Raw genomic sequence first — 22,850 nt, 5'->3', positions numbered from 1 at the left:
TAAAAAAAAAAAAAAGAATTTGCAGCTAGAAAACCATCTCTTCAAAACATCCTTGGCAAAACATTTCAGGAAGAGGAAATGGAAAATAACAATGAAAACCAACAGTGGGAGGTAGGACAGTAAAGGGGGTAAAATAATCAAAGAGGAAAACAAACAATGTTTAGTAACATAAATAAACAAATACGGCTGGAAGAACAAACCATATCTCAATAATAACCCTAAATGTTAATGGCTTAAACTCACCAATTAAGAGACACAGGCTAGTAGAGTGGATCACAAAACAAGACCCAACAATATGCTGCCTACAGGAGACGCATTTGATAGGAAAAGATATACATAGACTGAAGGTGAAAGGTTGGGAAAAATCATATCACTCATATGGATTTCGGAAACAAGCAGGAGTGTCCATACTCATATAAAATAAAATAGATTTCAAGCCAAAGTTAATCAAAAGGGATAAAGAGGGACACTACATACTGCTCAAGGGAACCATACACCAACAAGACATAATAATCATAAATATATATGCACCAAACAACGGTGCAGCTATGTTCATCAAGCAAACTCTTCTCAAGTTCAAGAGTCTAATAGACCACCATACAATAATCATGGGAGACTTTAACACACCTCTCTCACCACTGGACAGATCTTCCAAACAAAAGTTGAATAAGGAAACTATAGAACTCAATAACACAATTAATAACCTAGACTTAATTGACATATATAGAATATACCACCCAACATCAAGCAGTTACACTTTTTTCTCAGCAGCACATGGATCCTTCTCAAAAATAGATCATATATTATGTCACAGGGAAACTCTTAGACAATATAAAGGAGTAGAGATAATACCATGCATCTTATCTGATCATAATGGAATGAAACTGAAAATGAACAATAAAAGAAGGAAGGAAAAATCATGCATAACTTGGCTAATGAACAATAGGTTACTGAATGATCAATGGGTTACAGAAGACATCAAGGAGGAAATTAAAAAATTCTTAGAGTTAAATGAAAACACAGACACAACATATCGGAATCTATGGGACACATTGAAAGCAGTTCTAAGAGGAAAATTCATTGCTTGGAGTTCATTCCTTAAAAAAAGAAAAAAACCAACAAATAAATGATCTCATACTTCATCTCAAAATCCTAGAAAAAGAAGAGCAAAACAACAGCAAAAGAAGTAGAAGGCAAGAAATAATTAAAATCAGAGCTGAAATTAATGAAATCGAAACAAAAGAAACAATTGAAAAAATTGACAAAACTAAAAGTTGGTTCTTTGAAAATATAAATAAAATCGACAGACCCTTAGCCATGCTAACAAAGAGAAGAAAAGAGAGAACTCAAATTACTAGCATACAGGATGAAAAAGGCAACATCACAACAGACACTTCAGATATACAGAAGATAATCAGAAATTATTTTGAATCCTTATACTCCAAAAAAATAGAAGATAGTGAAGGCATCGAGAAATTTCTTAAGTCATATGATCTGCCCAGATTGAGTCAGGAGGATATAGACAACTTAAACAGACCAATATCAATTGAGGAAATAGAAGAAACCATCAAAAGACTACCAACTAAGAAAAGCCCAGGACCGGATGGGTATACAGCAGAGTTTTGCAAAACCTTTAAAGAGGAACTAATACCAATACTTTTCAAGCTATTTCAGGAAATAGAAAAAGAGGGAGAACTTCCAAATTCATTCTACGAGACCAACATCACCCTGATGCCTAAACCAGACAAAGACACTTCAAAGAAAGAAAACTACAGACCAATATCTCTAATGAACCTAGATGCAAAAATCCTCAATAAAATTCTGGCGAATCGGATTCAAAAATATATCAAAAAAATTGTGCACCATGATCAAGTAGGATTCATCCCTGGGATGCAAGGCTGGTTCAATATACGGAAATCAATAAATGTTATTCACCACATCAATAGACTTAAAAATAAGAACCATATGATCATCTCGATAGATGCAGAAAAAGCATTCGACAAAGTACAGCATCCCTTTATGTTCAAAACTCTAGAAAAACTAGGGATAACAGGAACATACCTCAACATTGTAAAAGCTATCTATGCTAAGCCTCAGGCTAGCATCATTCTGAATGGAGGAAAATTGAAGGGAGTCCCTCTAAAATCTGGAACAAGACAAGGATGCCCTCTCTCACCACTTCTATTCAATATAGTTCTCGAAACACTGGCCAGAGCAATTAGACAGACGAAAGAAATTAAAAGAATAAAAATAGGAAAAGAAGAACTTAAATTATCACTATTTGCAGATGACATGATTCTATACCTAGCAGACCCAAAAGGGTCTACAAAGAAACTATTAGAGCTAATAAATGAATTTAGCAAAGTGGCAGTATATAAAATCAACACGCATAAATCAAAGGCATTCCTGTATATCAGGGACAAACCCTCTGAAATGGAAATGAGGAAAAACACTCCATTCACAATATCCTCAAAAAAAAAAATAAAATACTTGGGAATCAACCTAACAAAAGAGGTGAAAGACTTATACAATGAAAACTATAGAACCCTAAAGAGAGAAATAGAAGAAGATATTAGAAAATGGAAAAATATACCCTGTTCATGGATAGGCAGAACTAACATCATTAAAATGGCGATATTACCAAAAGTTCTCTATAGGTTTAATGCAATGCCAATCAAAATCCCAACGGCATTTCTTGTAGAAATAGATAAAGCAATCATGAAATTCATATGGAAAAATAAAAGACCCAGAATAGCAAAAACAATTCTAAGCAGGAAGTGTGAATCAGGTGGTATACTGATACCAGACTTCAAACTATACTATAGAGCAATAGTAATAAAAGCAGCATGGTACTGGTACCAAAACAGGCGGGAGGCGGGTGGACCAATGGTACAGAATAGAGGACACAGAAACCAATCCAAAAAACTACAACTATCTTATATTTGATAAAGGGGCTAAAAGCATGCAATGGAGGAAGGACAGCATTTTCAACAAATGGTGCTGGGAAAACTGGAAATCCATATGCATCAAAATGAAACTGAATCCCTTTCTCTCGCCATGCACAAAAGTTAACTCAAAATGGATCAAGGAGCTTGATATCAAATCAGAGACACGGCGTCTGATAGAAGAAAAAGTTGGCTATGATCTACATACTGTGGGGTCGGGCTCCAAATTCCTCAATAGGACACCCATAGCACAAGAGTTAATAACTAGAATCAACAAATGGGACTTACTCAAACTAAAAAGTTTTTTCTCAGCAAAAGAAACAATAAGAGAGGTAAATAGGGACCCTACATCCTGGGAACAAATCTTTACTCCTCACACTTCAGAGAGAGCCCTAATATCCAGAGTATACAAAGAACTCAAAAAATTAGACAATAAGATAACAAATAACCCAATCAACAAATGGGCCAAGGACCTGAACAGACACTTCTCAGAGGAGGACATACAATCAATCAACAAGTACATGAAAAAATGCTCAACATCGCTAGCAGTCAGAGAAATGCAAATCAAAACCACCCTAAGATACCATCTCACTCCAGTAAGATTGGCAGCCATTAAGAAGTCAAACAACAACAAGTTCTGGCGAGGATGTGGGGAAAAGGATACACTTGTTCATTGTTGGTGGGACTGCAAATTGGTGCAGCCAATTTGGAAAGCAGTATGGAGATTTCTTGGAAAGCTGGGAATGGAACCACCATTTGACCCAGCTATTCCCCTTCTTGGTCTATTCCCTAAAGACCTAAAAAGAGCATGCTACAGGAACACTGCTACATCGATGTTCATAGCAGCACAATTCACAATAGCAAGACTGTGGAACCAACCTAGATGCCCTTCAATAGATGAATGGATAAAAAAAAATGTGGCATTTATACACAATGGATATTACTCTGCATTAAAAAATGACAAAATCATAGAATTTGGAGGGAAATGGATGGCATTAGAGCAGATTATGCTAAGTGAAGCCAGCCAATCCCTAAAAAACAAACGCCAAATGTCTTCTTTGATATAAGGAGAGTAACTAAGAACAGAGTAGGGACGAAGAGCATGAGAAGAAGATTAACATTAAACAGGGATGAGAGGTGGGAGGGAAAGCAAGAGAGAAGGGAAATTGCATGGAAATGGAAGGAGACCCTCAGGGTTATACAAAATTACATACAAGAGGAAGTGAGGGGAAAGGGAAAAATAATACAAGGGGGAGAAATGAATTACAGTAGAGGGGATAGAGAGAGAAGAGGGGAGGGGAGGGGAGGAGAGGGGGATAGTAGAGGACAGGAAAGGCAGCAGAATACAACAGACACTAGTATGGCAATATGTAAATCAATGGAAGTGTAACTGATGTGATTCTGCAATCTGTATACAGGGTAAAAATGGGAGTTCATAACCCACTTGAATCAAAGTGTGAAATATGATATGTCAAGAACTATGTAATGTTTTGAACAACCAACAATAAAAAAATAAATTAAAAAAAAAAGATTAAAAGTGAGAAAGACATTAGCAGAAAGACTAAATATATTACTCAATCACAAAAAATAGTGTAAGATATCAAGTATTGAAAGCAGTTAATAAATATTACCAGGTGCAGGAAGCTTGTCTGATAACTGATGCAAATTTTCAGCGCATTCTTCATATAGACTAAAATGAAAGAACAAGTTAGAGGGAAAAAAAATCCACACATATATATGTATCTATCTATTTTATATTATCTTAATAGGTAATAATGATCTCTGTGCCACATACTGTTAAGTGTTAAGGTAAATGCACTACTTTATTTGACCCTGACAACAGATTCATGTGGCACTACTATAGTACTAGTTTCAGTGCCACTTTAAGTAACTTTCCTAAAGGTACCTAACTTGTATGTATAGAAGCTAGGATTTATACTGCGGGTATAAGTTCTGACCCACACCCCAAAATACAAATAAAATTAATAATAATGAAGGGAACAACAGCCCTTTGAATTATATTTTTATACTAAATATAGATGATAACTAATGGACAAATATTTTTCTGACTTTTTAAAGTAATCACCACCTATCAGTTTTCTCCATATGATGATTTTTTCCCCTGATAATAGTTTATCACATAGTATGAAGGTATTTAAATCCTTTATTATAAACTGATATTGTGGGAAAAAAAAGGCCAACAACAACTTAAGGCATATTATGTTAAACTAAAGTTTTCAGGCTCCCTCTTGTGGAAACATTTATTAGGTCATTTACCAGAAACACTAACTATGACAGTTGTCATCTCTTAACAGTTGTGAGAAAACATGGATTGATAAGAGCTTTTAAGGGCAAATGAATGCACCTTAGAAATTATCTAAAAGGACCTCAACAATCAATGGAGGAGGAAATAAGGGCCAGTGTGCCTGCCCTAAGGTCAGGTAGCTAGCAACCACTTTACTGACTCTTGACTTAATGCTCTTTCCAAGGTTCTACACTGTCTTCCCTCAATAACCAAAATAAACAATATCATCTGGAGATAGACAAAGGGAATTTTTATAATTTGTGCAACTTATAGCCATACTACAATATATGAACACTAAAAATGTTTCTGTTATGAACTATTATTAAGAATAAATAAAAGGCACTAACTATGAATCAGAGATGGGACACTGTATGAAGAAAAAATTATCACAACTTGTAATCTGGAAAATCTTATATACTGAACCATAATTTTAAAAACCATAATTAAAAAACCACCACAATTAAAAAACACTCAATCACATACATACTTATCAAAAATTTTGTGGACTTTAAAAGTATTTTAAACACTGAAGTTACAAATAAATTTTTAAAAATCATGTATTTCAGGCTCAAAGAACAAAATGAAAATGATACTTTGGTTATAATGATAACTATTAACATTAAATGACATTCCTAGTCAAGCTCTTAAAATATAATATTACGCAGAACTTATCTTCAAGAAAGTGATATGTTAATTAATCACTTTCTATAATTCTCATAATTATGTAAGGTTAAAAAAACAAAACATTTTCAGATATTAACTTTTGTATTTTGAATAATTTTTTTTGAGATAAAAGATCTAAATTGCCCAATGTCTTTCACACTGAAGATTTAAAATTTTCAGTTAATTAAAATTTACTTAGTATAGTTGCTAAAATATGTAATCTTCACCCTCCTGGCTTAAAATAACTGTCTACATCTTTATAACCGTCCATAAAATATCTTAGAGACAGTATAAAAAGCATATAAAGCATACTCAGCCAAGGATAAGGATTCCCTGCTATTACTATCTTCTTCTTCAAAACACTCAACAGCACTCAAGCATTCTTCAATATTTGTTTGAAGAACAGCTTCAATCTTATCTTTTTCTGCATCAAAATGTATCTCTTGCCAATCAGAACTACAAAACTAATAAAAGATCACATTAGATAATGGATTCATGAAATTCTTTATGGTAACAAAGACAATGACTAATAAGAATTACCTGGTAAAATCCACAGATTGCCTGCACTGCAAAGAACCACTTCTTGGAACCAGGAACACCACCCACTGAACAGGCTTGAAAACAAAATCACACTTATTAGAAGAAAAGTAGGCATAAATAAGTAAATGTCATAGCAAATGTACTTAAGAGAATAATGTAATTTTGAAACATATTTGGAATGTTTTCCAAGTTTTATATATATATATGTATATATATATATATATATATATATATATATGTGTGTGTGTGTGTGTGTATCCATGGATCTTTTTAAAAATCTCTGATAAAAATTCAAACAGAACAATCTACTTAAAGGGCAAAGTTACAACAAACACTTTGCATTAGTTTGTCATAACTCAAAATCCACTATTATTTTTAATAACCCTTTCAAACAAATTAATATTTATTATAAAAACTGAAAATATACCTACTTAATCACTGCTGAGTAACTCAAAACCATGTAAGCTATTAAGTGAAAAAAATTCACTCTCCAAAGACCATGGAAGTTTGGTTCAGCCTGGGTGGAGACAAAGGAGTTGCTTCTCATGGAAGTCAGACAAGATGCCAAGTGTCTATAATCATTTTCGTCCAACAATCTCAGCAGAAGATTTCACCTCCTATCTCCTTAAGCAGATAGAAGTCATTGTGTGATGACTTCTTTCAGGAAACATGGGATTCTACTTACACTCCCATTAAGTTGGCCTCATTCCTTCTTGTTAACATGTTAAGAAGCACTGACCTTCCAATTCAAGGTCATCCCTCAAAACTCCTTTGAGACCCTGGCCTACTCATTTCAGTATGTTCCCCTCATTAGTGTTTTAGAGTAATTACAAGTATTATTCAAATTATTATTTTTTAAATAGAATCCTTTTAAGTTCAGCTCCCCTTCCCATTGACTACCATGTCTCTCTTTTTTGCCTCTTCATGAATTTTCTGAAAGGGCTGTCTACACCTGACCTTCTCCATTTCCTAATCAACATTCCCAATCCCCTTCAAATAGCATTTCAAATCAAAGATGACCCTTTCCACTAATTTATCATTACAACACTTAGCTTCTGTGACACCTATTTTTTTTTTTTTTTTTTGGCTGCTCTTTTCAGTCTTTTAAATACTGGTGTTCAGCACTTTTAAATTCTGGGATTCAATTTTAGATTTTCTGTCCTTCCCATTATCCATAAGGATACCTCATCTTTCTGATAGCTTCCATTGACATCTATGTATTAATGATTCTATAATCTATATCTCCAGCCATACACTGCATCAAGTTCCAGACCCATGTATTCAACTTTTACAAAACATTTACTTTGACATTTTGCTAGGTAACTTTTTACATATTCCAAATAGTGTGTCATATTCCCTCGCAAATCTGCTTGTCTCACTAAGTGGCACCATCACACTGTAATCTAAGCCAGATGACAGGAAGACAGCAAGCATGGTCCAACTACTCTTGATAAAATTTTTACAAAGAAATAAAATACATGAATCCTCAATGTTTCTAATATTTTAAATTACAGTGTGCAAAATAAGAATTTTTATGATTTTTTATTTTCCTAAACATACATAACATTAGGAGAGTTTTTTAGTGTTTTAACAGAAAATTTTAAAGACTATGGAACAATTGTCATTTTTCCCATTAATTACTACATTAGGATGGCTTTGCATGGCTCAGCTTGTTATTTCTCATCCCACAAAACCAGACAAAAGAAGAAGGTCTGCATAAGAGACTTCTAGCCATACAAGAATTTCTAGAATGCTCCCAGGAGTTCTTTTACAGATATATTTGAAGCACAAATATAAGAAAATCTTTCCTGAATAAGTGGTACTGACTGAAATTATAGCAATTTGAAAAATTAATGAGCATACTATTGGACTTGGAAAACAAGCTAGGGTAGCACGCACGTTAGAAATCATTTTCTAATGATGATAGTTAACACTGAGAGAGGGGAATTTCTCTAATGTAAGAAAAGAGGAAGAAGCAGACTTTACAGTCATGAGAAATATAAAGTTACCATACTGGGCTCACTCTCCCTGGCATCTACAGAAATTTCCTTCAGCTTTTAGCACTTTGTCTGTTCTGACAGTTCTACTTTCTGAGTCTTCAAAGGACATTCTCAGACAGAGGCCAAGAGGAGGAAGCAAAAGTAAAGATAAGCTTCAAACTAAGTACATGCATTTGTAAAATGTCAATAGAAGCCAAAGGTAGTAAGATTTTTACAAAAAAAATATGCAATACCTCAAAAAGTTAAAGCAGATGAGAACCAAGAAAGTCCACCATGTTTAACAATTATGAAGGGCTTTTAAGAGAATCAGTAGGAGTTAAGGACAGAAAAAGTGGCATAATTTGTTCAAATAATATATATTGATAATTATAATTTTTTAAAAGCAAATAAGTGCTAAAGAAGTCAATGTGGAGGCATTAATAATGTATTTTTATTCAGGAAAAAAATCCTCCTCATATGTCACATTACCCTGTGTTATATATAAGTAAAGACCGGCAAGAAAATTTCATAAAGGAACAAAACTATAGCTGAGATCCAAGAATAATTTTCTTGTCTTCTTCTTTTTTCCCAGTTTTATAACTTTATTTGACAATCAGTGCTTAGTCTTCATACCCATTGACAGATTTTTAAAAGTGGAATTAGGCACACAGTTAACCAAATTATATTTCTTGTTTAGCGAGTCTTAATTCTCATGTTTTCTGGACAACAAGACACTAACATATATGAGACATTCCTTATTTCTTGGGCCCAGACATCTTTGTTGAACCTGGTGTCAATACACGATCTGTAATAATGATGCCCTTCATGTCAAATTTCTGGATCTGTGTCTAAAATGCACACTTCTTGAAGACTATTTCATGGATGCATTCATGAATACTGATAGTGCATTCAAAACAAATTCATGGAGCTCCTAGTCTCTATATTCCTGTTTGATGGCAGAATTCTTCTCATCACCATTCTTTGTGGGAGTGATTCTACAGCACTCAAGTTGGAAAGGAAGAGAATGAAGGATTCCATTCTAAATTTACTAGAAATCTCTCAAGCTCTTATCTTCTTCCCAGTCTTGAAAATGTCTGTGATTCCTTAAAGGTTACTGATAGTGACCCAATGATCTCATCTCAAAATTCTTTGGAACTCTGAGGTATTTGTAACAGTCTCTTCTTTCCAATTAAGGTTTATACTTTCAAATCTTTACAGATAATTTACCTTGATAATGGGATAAAAAAGGCTTTGGGGCTATTTTAGTCTTCAGGGTTTTTTGTTGTTGTTCTTTTCTGTTTTCCTCCTTTTTGGGTACTAACAATTGAACCCAGAGACATTTTACACTGAGTTACATCCCTAGTCGTCTTGGGGTCTTGCTAAGTTCCTGACAGTCTCCCTCAGTGGTTGAGCCTAGTCTCAAACTTGAGATCCTCCTCTCTCATCCTCCTGAGTCACTGGAATACAGATGTATATCACCACACTCAGCAGTCATCAGTTTATTTTTGTCACATGTGGTTATTTGGGATTTCATATCTAGAGTATTACCTAGCATAAAATACACTTCTTTAAGAAATATTTTGTATAATAAAAGTTGAGGGGTTTTTCCCCTCTTTTTTAGGCTCTTCAAAACAAATTCATGGAGCTCCTTAGTCTCTAACTTAGCATCCTCTGATTCAATTTCTGTCAAAGCTAGTCAGATGTATCTTTATGGGAAACAAGATCAGAGGCCAATCAGGCAATAAAGGATAGTGGTTACTAGCATGGGGTCTAGAAACCTATATTAATTTTCATAACCATTTTATGATACTGAAATATCAGAAAGTGATGCCTTTTCCAGTTTTATATTCCTTTAAGTTACCTTGGTATCTCAGTACCTGTTCCAAGTCAACAAAGTATTGTTCTCCTAAATGAGCAAATTAATTGATTGCAATACAACTGTTGTGCCAGAGAAAAGAGAGGTTTATGTTGTACTTACCAGGGAAAGTACTATCATCTGGATTAACTGAAGTACTAATGGTTCTTTTCAGGAGGTGATAAAGATTTGCTGCTGTGAAGTCTGAAAAAGTAAAGACAGTCTAACTCCATGGCTCAAGTTACATAACATAGGCCTATTCTAATTTCACTATCAGTGACTCTCAAAACCAATGTATTATACATAAAATAACTACATGTTGATCAAGATCTGTTCATGTTTTGATATAGAAAAGCAAGAGCAAGCAGAGAAAACTAAAAAGGCCCCGATTTGTGCATGCCAGTAGTTAGCACAAATCAAAAATTCCCCGCTAAGAACAGGAACTCTGTCACAATACCTTATACCCCACTTTGTACATTTCCCCCTCAAAATGACTGCCTGACCCAAACAAACAAGTAAAATACAATAGTCTAGACAGAAGCACCAAAAAGCAGCGCAAGGGCAAGCAGTTAAAATCACCTAAAATTTATCATTTCTTGTTTAAACTTAGTTGATGTTATATGCGTCCTCCCATTAGAATGGAAGCTCAAGGTCAGTAAGACCTTGTATTTTGTTCCTTACTGTATTGCCTGTATGTGGGACACGGAAGGCATAAAAATTTACTTTATTGTATACTTTTTCGAAGACCAGAAATTCCATTAAGGTACAAAGGATTTGATCAGTTAAATTCTTACTGTGCCAGGAACTTTTGAGCCTTGGGATCTTGCATCCACAAATTTGTACTTCTGTTCCCATGAAGAGGACAGTGCCCAGCCCTCATTAGATCTATCCCACCCAGATTTGCAGCTTCCCGGGACCTATGGTGACCTCTGTCCCTCCCTAGATCACAAACGCAAACATCTCCTCCCGCAAGCCATTCCCGCCGTTTCTCAGCCCCGCGCTTACCCGGCTGCTTCTCGGTACCCTCAAACGACGACGCTTCTGGTGCACGCTCAGTCTCCCCGCTGACCGCCGACGGGAACATTCCTTCCCCCCAGACCACCAGCAGCAGATATCGATCCATCCCTTCCTTCAGAACTCACCCCCAGGTTTAAGTCTCAAAACAGCCGCGCGCTTGACGCACTTCCGGTTTTCTTTTTCCGCTCAGCTCGTTTGGAAATTGTGTCCTCCGTCTGTTTCCGTAGGTTACTGGGAATTATTTTCGGGAATTATTCTGTCAATAACTGCCTTCTTTCTTTCTTCCTTGACTAAATCGTTACCGTGGGAAGACTGGAGGGCATCCATAAGTGAGAAGAAACAGAAGAGTGCTGAACGATCTAGGAACCTAAGTGCTTTGGTACATGCGTTTCCCGCCGGGCAAGTACTGCTGATGACCCGGCTCAGCTTGGGGTTAAAAAAGGACGCTTCGGCCAGTGGGGAAAGATGTCGAGTTTCTCTAGGGCAACCCAGGTGAGCTCCGACTGTTGTGCCTTGATGGCTGGCAGAAGGAGAGCGGCGGATTAGTAGTGAGGGTGAATCGGCAGGGAAGCCGAGACCCGCAGCCACTCTTGGGAAAATACACACTGGGGGTGGTGAGGACGACCGTCACTTGCTGTCTTGGTATTCGTCCCCTCCTTTGTCAGTCAGTGTTTTTCATTTCTTTCTCCCTTTCTCCGAGGGACTGTCAGAGAGATGGTAAGTGGGGACCTGTTGGAGAGTTGATCCAAAGGGTCAGACGTGAACTGACAGGGTCCTGAGAAGCACCCTATCTGTACAGAGATGCGGGTCTGTGCAAGGCAGAAGCTGAGAATCGTCTTCAAGGCTTTTGCAATAAACCACACTACACAGGAGGGTGCACAATCCAGGCCAGGAATTTGGTGCTAAAAAGTGATCAGGTTTTGTTTGAGGATGGAACCCAGAGGGTTTCTTGAAACATTGAATGCGAGTCGACAGCAAAGTAAGAAGGATGTCTTCGTGTTTTTGTTTTTGTGTTTTGGACACCTGGAAGGGTGGTGTGCCATCAACTGAAACAGGGAAGGCTGAAGTTGACGCAGGTTTCAGGTGGAAGGGTAGGTTAGGAGTTACTTTTGAATATGTTAGTCCTGGATGACTTTTAGCCCAGATCTGCTTCTTTCCTGGGACTGTTTGTTACTTGTCAGTGGTGAGATAAATACAGGAAGCGAAGTGAATCTCTTTTTAAAACTTTGATAACAGTTTTGCATTGTGGCAGCATTTGTACGTTTTTATCAGAGTTTTTTTTTTTCTATAAAACTATTCGTCTGCAATGGGTGGGGGGAAATTGGTCTTTTGCCTATGGTATAGGCTAGTTTGAAGTTTGTGACAATTTAAAACAAAACCACTAGCCTAGTTGCATTTTTTCCCCAGAATTGTTTAATCTCTGGTGTATATGCGTAATGAAATCATTTAGTCGAGGTCTTTCTGGATGGAATTTTCTTCGAGTTTAAAGACACTGATGAATACTACAAAAAGAATGGTCTACATGTCTAAAACAACCTAAAGATGTATAAAACAATTTTTTGGGAGGGGGTGGTACCCGGGATTAAACTCAGGGGCACTGGACCACTGAGCCACATCCCCAGACATGCAGGTCTGTGGAGGGCACTATTTGTATTTTATTTAGAGACAGGTTCTCACTGAGTTGCTTAGTGCCTTGATTTTGCCAACGCTGGCTTTGAACTGGAGACCCTCCTGCCTCAGCCTCCTAAGCTGCTGGAATTATGGGGATGTGCCACCATGCCCTGCTTAAGACAATTCTTTAAAATTTAAATTCATTCAACTTAGCTGTCCTTTCCCAACTACATTGTTTTACTTAACTTTACCCTGGAATTGAATTCCTGAATTGTCTTCAGTTTCCAATTAGCCACTCAGTTTTCAATATAATATACCTACTGACCTAAATAATGTGAATAATAGAAAGGCTTTCCTTTTTCAGAAGTAGAAATGAAAACAAAACAAAAATTTTTTAATGATAGTTCTTTCAAAGTAATTGTTGACATTAACTGTAGAATACATATATAATCATATATAGTAAAAACAGTTATTTCCATTTTAATTCATTTAATTTTTAATTATTTTTTTCTTTTCTGTGTTTTCAAGCAATGGGCCACTTTTGCTCGAATATGGTATCTCTTAGATGGGAAAATGCAGCCCCCTGGTAAACTTGCTGCTATAGCATCAATAAAACTTCAAGGATTACATAAACCTATATACCATCAACTGAGTAAGTATCATTTTAGCCTGATCATAACATACTTTTCATGCTAGAATAGAATATGGATGAAATTTGACTGAACTTTAAGAAAGGACCCCTTTCTTCCTGAGGATTCCATTCTTTCTGAAAACTTAATAGCACACTAAACTGAATTTTGTATTATTTATGGAAAAGTCATAACAGATCAGTTTTCTTGGCAGAACCCCATTTTATGCCACTGGGCAGACAAAATTACCAGTAGCCCTTCCTTTCATTCTCAGAAGTATCCTGATTTGCACATTATATCTCATATGTGGCTCTTCACATGATGATATGCATTTAAATAGAGTTTTTGAAAATAAGGGAAATAATCTTCTGTTGGAAAAATCCTTTTTCCTGAGAAGATATGTGTAGAGCTAGCTATGCACAAAAGCTTAATTTTTAACTGTTTCAAGTAAGTAGATTTGCTTTTTAGTATCATTTTTCTTTCTTTTTTTTTGGGGGGGGGGGTACTAGAGATTGAACCCAGGGGCACTAACCACTAAGCCACATCCCCAGTCCTGTCTATCTATCCATCTATTTATTTATTTATTTATTTATTTATTTATTTATTTATTGGAGATGGGGTCTCCCTAAGTTGTTTAGGGTCTTGCTTAGTTGCTGAGGCTAACTTTGAACTTGCTATCCTCCTGCCTCAGCCTTCTCAGCTGTTGGGATTACAGGCATGCGCCACCACACTTGGTTCTATGATTTTTCTAAAATAATAGAGAAAGTTGTCTTTCATTCTAGAAGAGTTCAGTTTATAGATGGTTTAATTGAGTCTATTTATTGTGGTACCTCACTGATGGCTCCTGATGTCATTTTCTGTTCCTCATCTCATCTGACCTGTCAATAGCATCTGCTGCAATTAATCATGTTTGTTTAATTTTTGTGATGTATAGTAGACATATAAAGTATATTTTAAAGAAAATAATGATGATGAAATGAATACCCATATATTTGGCATTTATATTGTTTCCTTTTTAATTATTTATTTATTTTTTGCCATTATAAATAATGTTGCTTTCAGTATTTTTGCACTCTTTCCCCAGTGTTCATGTGGAATAGTTTTCCCAAGGTATATACATAGGGCAGGAATTACTGGTACATCATGGGAAGCTACTGTCTTTTTTTTTTTTTCTTTTCATCTTTGACAATGTACTTTTATCAGAGGTAATCGATTCACATTTGAAGCAAAACATCTCTTCAATAAAAGAAATATAATTTCAAATCTTCTGTGCTCAGAAGTTCTCAAAACTATGCTGCTATAAACACTTGATATTCTGCCAGCAGAATATACCACATTACTCCTCATCTTTAGTAACACTTGATATTTTCATTCTTTCTTTCTAACTACTCCACTAGATGTGAAATACTCTTTGTAGTTTTAATTTGTATTTTCCTGATTATGAATAATGGCTCAGTATCTTCTCACTTAGTCCTTGGCCTTTGTAGTTTCCTTATCTGAAGTGCTTGTGTGTGTCATTTATCCATTTTTCTTCCAGGTTATTTGTCCTTCAATAAGTTGCATATGTCATTATATCTCCTAAATACCTCAGGATGCATTGCCCAAGAATAGAGAGATTTTTCTCTGTAACCAAAATGTTATTGATACACCTAAGAAAATAAAGAGTAATTTAATTATGTGGTTTGATGTCACCATTTTTACATTTCCCAAGTTGTCTCAAGAATTTTCTTTCCTTTGTTGTTTTTTTCCTGGGGATGGGGGGTGCACAGTAACTGAGGTTTAAACCATTGGCACTCTACCACTCAGTTACATCCCCAGCCATTTTTAAAAATATTTTTATTCTAAGACAGGGTCTTGCTAACTTGCCCAGACTAGCCTACAACTTGTGATCCTCTGACCTAAGCTGCGCAAATAGTTCATATTAAAAGCACCCAGTTTGTCAAGAGCTTTTTTATAGCTATTGTACATTTGAACAAGGATTCTCCCCAAGGTTTATTTATTGCCATTAGTTGCTGTATCCCTTTAGTTACTTTTCTAATTGAAAAATCCTTATTGTTTTCCTTGTTTTTGAGGAATCCAATCTAATTTTTATTGAGAACTTTTTTCTGAAAACACCATCTTCATTTGTTTCCCAAGATGCCATTTTCTGTTTCTTGTCCTACATTAACTCTTTCTCAGTCCACTTGCTGTCTTCACTTTTCTTTGAACTCTCAATTACTTTTCTTTCACTAATAAGGGCGAGTGCCACAGGCCAGGTCTTTGAACCTGTTCTCATTCATTATGTGAGCAATTTCTGTCTCATGAATCTAAAAATCATCCAAATGCTAATGCCTCCCAACTTGTGTCTTCAGTTTTGATCCATTCCCTGTATTCTAGACTCATAACCAATTTCCCCAAACTAAATTTTCCTTGGTATTTAGTAGACTTCTCTAATGAATAAGCCCATTTGGAACAATCTTGCTCCTGATTTCTGGTACCCAAACCAGCCTGTTTCTTTCCAGTTTTCCTCATCTCCATTAATAGCATCCCTGGGGCTGGGGATGTGGCTCAAGTGGTAGCGCGCTCGCCTGGCATGCGTGCGGCCCGGGTTCGATCCTCAGCACCACATACGAACAAAGATGTTGTGTCCGCCGAGAACTAAAAAATAAATATTAAAAATTTTCTCTCTCTCTCTCTCTCTCTCTCTCTCTCTCTCTCTCTCTCTCTCTCTCTCCTCTCTCACTCTCTCTTTAAAAAAAAAAAAATAGCATCCCTGTTCATTTTGTTATTCCGGTTTGCAGCCTTTCTTTGCTTCATTTGTGACTCCTCTATTTTGAGCCCCTCCCCCCAAATATTTATCTTAAAAAAATAGAAAAAAATGTCTGGAATCTGGCACCTCTTATTATTTCTCCCTTCTACACTGATTTTAAGCCATTGTGCTTTCTATCATGTTTTGCCTTCATGTAGCCTTTTCTACACAGATCAACCAGAGTTATCTTTTCCAAGTGAAAGGCTAAAAGCCCAAATTCTGCTAATGCCATGCAAGGATCTGTTAATGTGGTTCCTATTAATTTTCCAATATTGTTTTCTACCTCTCCATTCCTTGAATGGACCTCTCAGATCTGTTTCTATTTCATTAACTTGCCTACCAAACAGTTTTTGCCTCAGGGCCTTTTCACATTGTGTTCCCTCTGCCTGGATGTCCCATATATCTACATGGCTTATTCCTCCACATCTTACTAATTTCTACTCAAATTATTTGTATTCTGAGTGAGCCTTCCCTGATCCCTCTGCTTCCCCTTTTACTCTCTAAATGTTTACTTTGCTTTTTCTTTAAAGAAAAAAAAAAGCATTTGTATATCACTTAACATGTGAGTATTTATTATCTACCTTCCTTCATTAAAATAAGTTTCAAATAGATAGGAACTTTGCCCGTTTCATTTACAGCTATAGCCCCAGCACCTGTAATAGTGCTTGACATACAGTTGGAACGTGAGAAATGATTGTTGTATGTTTGTTTTTATTCATAAATATGAGTTCTGAAATTGAAAGAAATACATTTAGCTAGAACTTTGGCATGTAAGCTAAATTAGATTTACGGATCTGTGGAGCTGGGGGGTGGATGGGCATTTGAAATGATTTGATTTGGTTGAGAATAAGGATTTATGATTTTCCATATTATACTTGCTACTCTAACCTTTTTCTCCACTTAATGAAAATTTCAGTAAAGTATCAAAATAATCTCCTCATACCTTATAAAATATGCAATTAAGTATATGAATCTAAGGATTTTTATTATTTTAAATCTTTGTTTTTTAAGCATCTAGTACAATGTGTGACCCAAAGGATGCTTATCAGAAATAGTTTGTGGTGTGACACTTTCAAATAGATATTTTGTAAATACATGTGTTCTTGTTATTCCCTAAAGTTATGTTCTATAAAATCACCTTGAATGCTGGACTAGTAAATCCTGAACCATTGCTTGTAGGGGAAATATTGGTTTAAGTTCCTCTGAGTAGCCACTGGATATAACTTTTTCATCAGTCAGTATAGTCAGTGCACTGCATTCCACAGTCCAACTTGTATATTTTCAGTCAATACATAACCTTGTTTATGTAGGTTTCTATACACACACACACACACACACACACACACACACACACATATTTTTTTTTTCCCTCAGTACTAGGACACTGCACCACTGAGTTATATCTCCAACCTTTTTATTTATTTATTTTTTGGCTGGCTTCAAATTTGTACTTCTTCTGCCTTAGCCTCCCACATAGCTGGCATTACAGGCATGTGCCTCCACACCTAATTAAAGTTAGCTTTAAAAAAATTTATATATTAATGATTCTTTAACATTGAACTCATGACCAAGAGCATTATTGCTCAGAAGTGAATTAAGCTTATCTAGCACACATTTTCTCTCCATAAGGTACATCATAGCCTTCTTGCACTAAGGAACATTATACTATACTACACTATCAAATTTGGAGGACATTTTAAACAGTGAAAGCACTAACAAAAAATACACAAACTCCAAAGATGTGACATTAAGTAGATCACCCAAAGGATGCTTATTCACAGTGCAAAAGGTGAAATAGGAAGGTAGAGCACTGCTGGATTTACCCTCAGCTGGGAACACACACATTAAATAACTCACATTTCTCTCCACTGTAAGCATGTCAATGAATGACCACAAAAACATTATGAGTATTGATTTTTGAGTCACCAATAAACTTTAACAATTAGAAAATTTGCAAATACAGAACCCATGTATAATGAGATGAACTGTATTTTGAAAGTAAAACAGTGATCAGCAGATTTATATTTTCAGTAATAATAAATTTCTGGTTATTTTAAAAATATTATTTTGGCAGACCAGGAAAATACCAGTCATAGAATTACCAATTTATAGGTTTGTTTAATTAACTATCTCACTGACAGATGAGAAAACTAAGATTGGAAGAATAAAGTTTCTTTCTTGCTATCATTCAACTATACAATAGTAGAACTGAGACTGAACTTAGACTCCTGTTTTTTCATGTAGTAAATTCTTTAATATGGTGATTCTTAGTCACTACACTGTTTTTCCCTAGCAATGCTATTAGCAAGTAGTAAATAAGATCACTTAGACTGACTTTGAAGAAGTGCAAATAATACATAATTTGAGGGAAAGTAATCTTCACCTAATTTCTGTATCCAAGTATAGCTGTTGTCTGTCCACTCAGTTAAAGTTCTGCTTCCTTACAAGGGAGTCATTATTGTAGAAGTACTCCTTAGATACTGATGAATGTGCATTCTGCTACACACCAGAAGAGTTGTTGTTGCTCCTTGTTAGGGCATTTCTAATAATGGAGAATAGCTTTTATATGAATAAGAAATTTACTTTTTAAAGACCGATTTACATTTTTGTCTCATCTATATTGAATATGTAACTTATGTCAGCAAAACTTTTTATGACCACAAGGTGTCACTAAAAACAAAATTTAAGCAGCTTTCAATTTATAGCTATAATGTCTTTTAATAGTGTAGTTCTTTGTGTTTTTTTCAAGTTTAATAAGCATTTACTAAGTGTGTATTATGGGCTCATAACCACTGTATTTATTTGGAAAATTGGCATACAGTTTCCTAGGAAATGGAAATGGGGGTCAAGATAGAAAAGTCAATTTTTATTGGAAATGAGGGTCAAGTAGGAAAAAAATTCCCATCAACTAGAACTGTTCTTCTGAATGGGACTTGAGAACTTTTCCAACATGTTTAATTTTTGACTAGTAAATCAAAAGAAGGGCGCATGGTGATTTATGGAGTATGACTTATTCTCATGAGGACTTTGCTCCTTTGACTTCAATACCTGATTCACTGAGAAGAACTATAGGAAACTTTAAAAGAAGCAGAGGGAAACCTTTCTTTAGCATTATTAAAGTAACTTTAGATTATCTTAAAATATCCCGTCTACATGGAATGAACTAAAAATTTTGAAATTCTTAAAGGTTAACGTTATAAATAACCATGTATTTCAGCAAAGATCAGACTTAAAATTTAAATAATCTCTAGTATTCTGTCTTGTAAGTTTATGATGGTTTTATAGAGCTGCCTAACATATTTTTTATCTTAATATTTAGTCAGTCTATTTCAAATGTTAACTACCAAATCATTTAATTTTGCAATCTAAATTACATACTTATACTTCACCTCACCCCTAAATATCATCCTACAAAGTGCTGAAGAAGATTTTTGCCTCATTTTGTATCTGTAATATTTACTTCATTTGCAAGTGAATAATTGAAAATTGGCAGTAAATTTTATCAACATGCTTTGTACTCTCACAATGTCTTTACACTCAGACTTTATGGTAACCTATGTGATCACCTGTCACACTGGGTACACACAAGTTCAGGAATGCCCAAAATAATACTTATGTATTATTTGGATATTTGTCTTTCCAAATTGTAAACAGACATAAAAGCCAAAGCCAACCTTTATTTTTTTATCATTAATTTGCAATAGCTGGTTTTTCAACATTTCTTACACCAAATCTTATAATATATAAAAGCAATGCTGTACTTGTCCCCTCATCCTTGAGGTACATTATAAGAACCCTAAGACTATCAAGTGCAGTTTAAAAACCAATGTGCTAAAGCAAAGAGCTTACAAGGATTTGACTATGGGAAGGGAATAAAAAGAAAAGCCACAGATTGGAAGAAAATACTTGTAACCACATAGCGAAAAAAGGACTTGAATCTAGAATATGTGTATATACATGTACATATATATACGTGTGTGTATATATATATATGTGTGTGTGAATATATGTACACATACACACACATATTCAGTATATTATATGATGTTTGGAAACTCAGTTTTAAAAAAATGTAATTAGAAAATGGTTGAAATACATGAACAAAAGGCAAATAAGCATGTGAAAAGATGTTCAATTAAGCCACTAGGGAAACCAAATTAAAACCATGAGATATCAACATATATCTATCAAAATAACTAAAATTTAAAAAGTGATAATGAATGCTGATGAGAAGGTAGATAAATGGGATTACTCATATGGCTGGTGGAAATGTAAAATGGTACAGATACTCTAGATAAGGAGTGGCAGATTCTTATAAAACTAAACTTGAACTTACCATATAATGTAGTAATTGCACTCCTGGAAATTTATCCAAGAGAAATAAAAACCCAAGTTTATGGGGAAAAAGTGTACCAATTAATAATGCCACTAGCCCATTACTGTCTATCCCCCTATTTGTACTAGCTCCTACCATGTTGTATATGTATTTATTTGTTTCTTTGTTATCTAACTCTTCCACTAGAACGTAGAATTCATTAACAAGGGGATTTCAGTAATTCATTGCTATATTCCCAGCATTAATAATACTACCTGAAATTAGTTAGTATGTAATAAGCAGTGAGTGGATTAATTATTAATCAGTGGAAAGGATTATAAAGCATATTTTAGAAGAACTTGAGACTTCTACAACACTTAACAGGTGTCTCTGAATCTGCCCTTGCATAGACTCTGACATTTCTCAGATGTATGTATATTTTGATTTTCAGGTCATACATCCTGTCAGCTTTGTCTATAGTCACAATTGAGAGTTGCACTTTAAACAATAAGTTACATGTGATTGAAAAAATCTTGTGGCAGTAGTTATACCTAAAATCATAGTACTCTATGTTCTTTAAATTTGAAAAAAAATATGATAATGTTTCACATTTGTTTTCAATGAGTTTTGTTTTCTTGGTAGAACACACTTTTTATGTTTATATACATATCGATTTCAGTTTTCTCTGCTCTTTGTAAGGAAAAGTTAATGTCAAATATTTAAAGGTACTAATATAAACATTTTTAGTGAAGTGTAATTATTATGGGGAGATTAATAAAAATAACAGTTTACCTTTAAAAAACATACATTGTTGTTATTGGCATCTTTATTCAATTTCTTTTACCGTCCAGTGCTGAGGTTTTCCAAATAATCAGCCAACTCTTAGGGGTTACTTAAAACACTTGGGGTTTATATAAAAAGAAACAGAAATCTGTTTAAGGATTTTTGATATTGCATTATGATTTGCTTTCTATTTTTCTATAGGTTGTTTAGGCTTTGATAACTTACCTTTCTTAAGTTTTGATTTTTCACACAAAGTCTCTCTTACTGCTTTTTAAATCTAGGTGACTGTGGAGATCACGTTGTCATAATAAACACAAGACACATTGCATTTTCTGGAAACAAATGGGAACAAAAAGTATACTCTTCACATACTGGGTAAGATTTCTTTGCCATTGTCAAGGAAAATAGTTAAAAGGTATTACTTTAGCTGTCACTCTTATTTAAAAGGAAAAAGGGTATTTTCAAAAAATTAGCATTTAATAAAAATACTAATTATACTCATGTTACATGTATAAGTTACTCAATCAAAACGAACACAAAATTATGCCAAATATTAGCTACTACCAAAACTATTTGCTTCCTACAAGCTTTTTATGTAACTTCTCTAATCAAAATTATTCTCATTTTTAAGTCAGTCTTCTAACTGCTTTCTGCTTTCTATAATTCATCTTACTGCTGTTTCCAGAACCATCTTGAACAGATGAAATTTCACAAGAAGTTTAAGGAATGGTCACTCTTTAAATACATTCTTATTTGTCAATATTTCTTAAATAAATACTCACGTGGATGTGTTCTCATGGTTTGCAAGTACAATGTGACTCTTCCTTCTTAGTCTAAAACTAAAACTCCCTCTTCCGTTGCAATAGAATTGTTCTTCAAAGTCTTGTGACTAATATGATTCTTGGAGCTAAAACTATTAGCTAAAATTCTTTAGTCTTTTTCAAACATGTCCCGTTCAATTATGTCTTTTCCTTCTTATGTGTTTTAGTTGTTTTAATTCAACTGCAAGACCTTAACTTTGCTTGTTGTAAAATTTTATCTTCACCCTGTCGAGATATTTTGAGATCTAATTTTGTTGTCTAATGTATTGGTTAATCCACAGATTCAGATGAAGGACAAAATTAATTAAGCATACCTAACAAAAAAACTAGCATTCATAGTAGTTTCTGCTATTGGCAAATCTCTACATATAAATCAAATTCTATGAAATCAAGAGATAATTGGGAAATAATAAAAAAGTCAGAATAACAAAATGTGATAAAAACCTAAAGGAAATTATTGACACAAAATGCTGTGAATTACTGTGTGGTATTACTGCAAAGGAAGGGAAATAACAACAGCCAGTGGTAAGCAATGAGTGTTTACATCACTGGTAGTGTCTGTCCCTGTCAGTAGTGCTTTCTCACTGATGGATGAAAAC

At 34.8% G+C, this 22,850-nt stretch overlaps 2 protein-coding genes across 3 annotated transcripts in view; one reads left to right on the top strand and one right to left on the bottom strand.

Annotated features, from left to right (window-relative positions):
* The window catches only part of MTBP (MDM2 binding protein), a 79,621-nt gene extending 68,113 nt beyond the window's left edge, over nucleotides 1–11,508 (bottom strand). Inside the window, exons 1-5 of the mRNA XM_081266811.1 lie at nucleotides 11,293–11,508; nucleotides 10,411–10,491; nucleotides 6,454–6,527; nucleotides 6,226–6,377; nucleotides 4,577–4,635 (exon numbers count right to left, since the gene is read on the bottom strand). Of these exons, the coding sequence (XP_081122937.1) occupies nucleotides 4,577–4,635; nucleotides 6,226–6,377; nucleotides 6,454–6,527; nucleotides 10,411–10,491; nucleotides 11,293–11,410 (484 nt within the window). The 5' untranslated portion in view covers nucleotides 11,411–11,508. The remainder of the gene's footprint in view (nucleotides 1–4,576; nucleotides 4,636–6,225; nucleotides 6,378–6,453; nucleotides 6,528–10,410; nucleotides 10,492–11,292) is intronic.
* A 116-nt stretch (nucleotides 11,509–11,624) lies between these two features.
* Nucleotides 11,625–22,850, top strand: part of MRPL13 (mitochondrial ribosomal protein L13) — a 37,777-nt gene continuing 26,551 nt past the window's right edge. The window contains exons 1-3 of one of the 2 annotated variants that reach the window (XM_081266812.1): nucleotides 11,625–11,796; nucleotides 13,444–13,567; nucleotides 21,712–21,805. In XM_081266812.1, coding sequence (XP_081122938.1) covers nucleotides 11,770–11,796; nucleotides 13,444–13,567; nucleotides 21,712–21,805 — 245 coding nt within the window. In that variant the 5' untranslated portion in view covers nucleotides 11,625–11,769. Of the gene's footprint in view, nucleotides 11,797–11,876; nucleotides 12,022–13,443; nucleotides 13,568–21,711; nucleotides 21,806–22,850 lie in introns of those variants that run through there. The other variant, XM_081266813.1, reaches the window with a different exon arrangement.

The sequence above is a fragment of the Spermophilus citellus genome, assembly GCF_964194105.1.
Source record: "Spermophilus citellus genome assembly, chromosome: 14".
In the NCBI taxonomy this organism is placed as follows: Eukaryota; Metazoa; Chordata; class Mammalia; order Rodentia; family Sciuridae; genus Spermophilus; species Spermophilus citellus.
The sequence above is the reverse complement of the archived record's forward strand: the minus strand, read 5'-3'. Positions and strand labels throughout refer to the sequence as shown.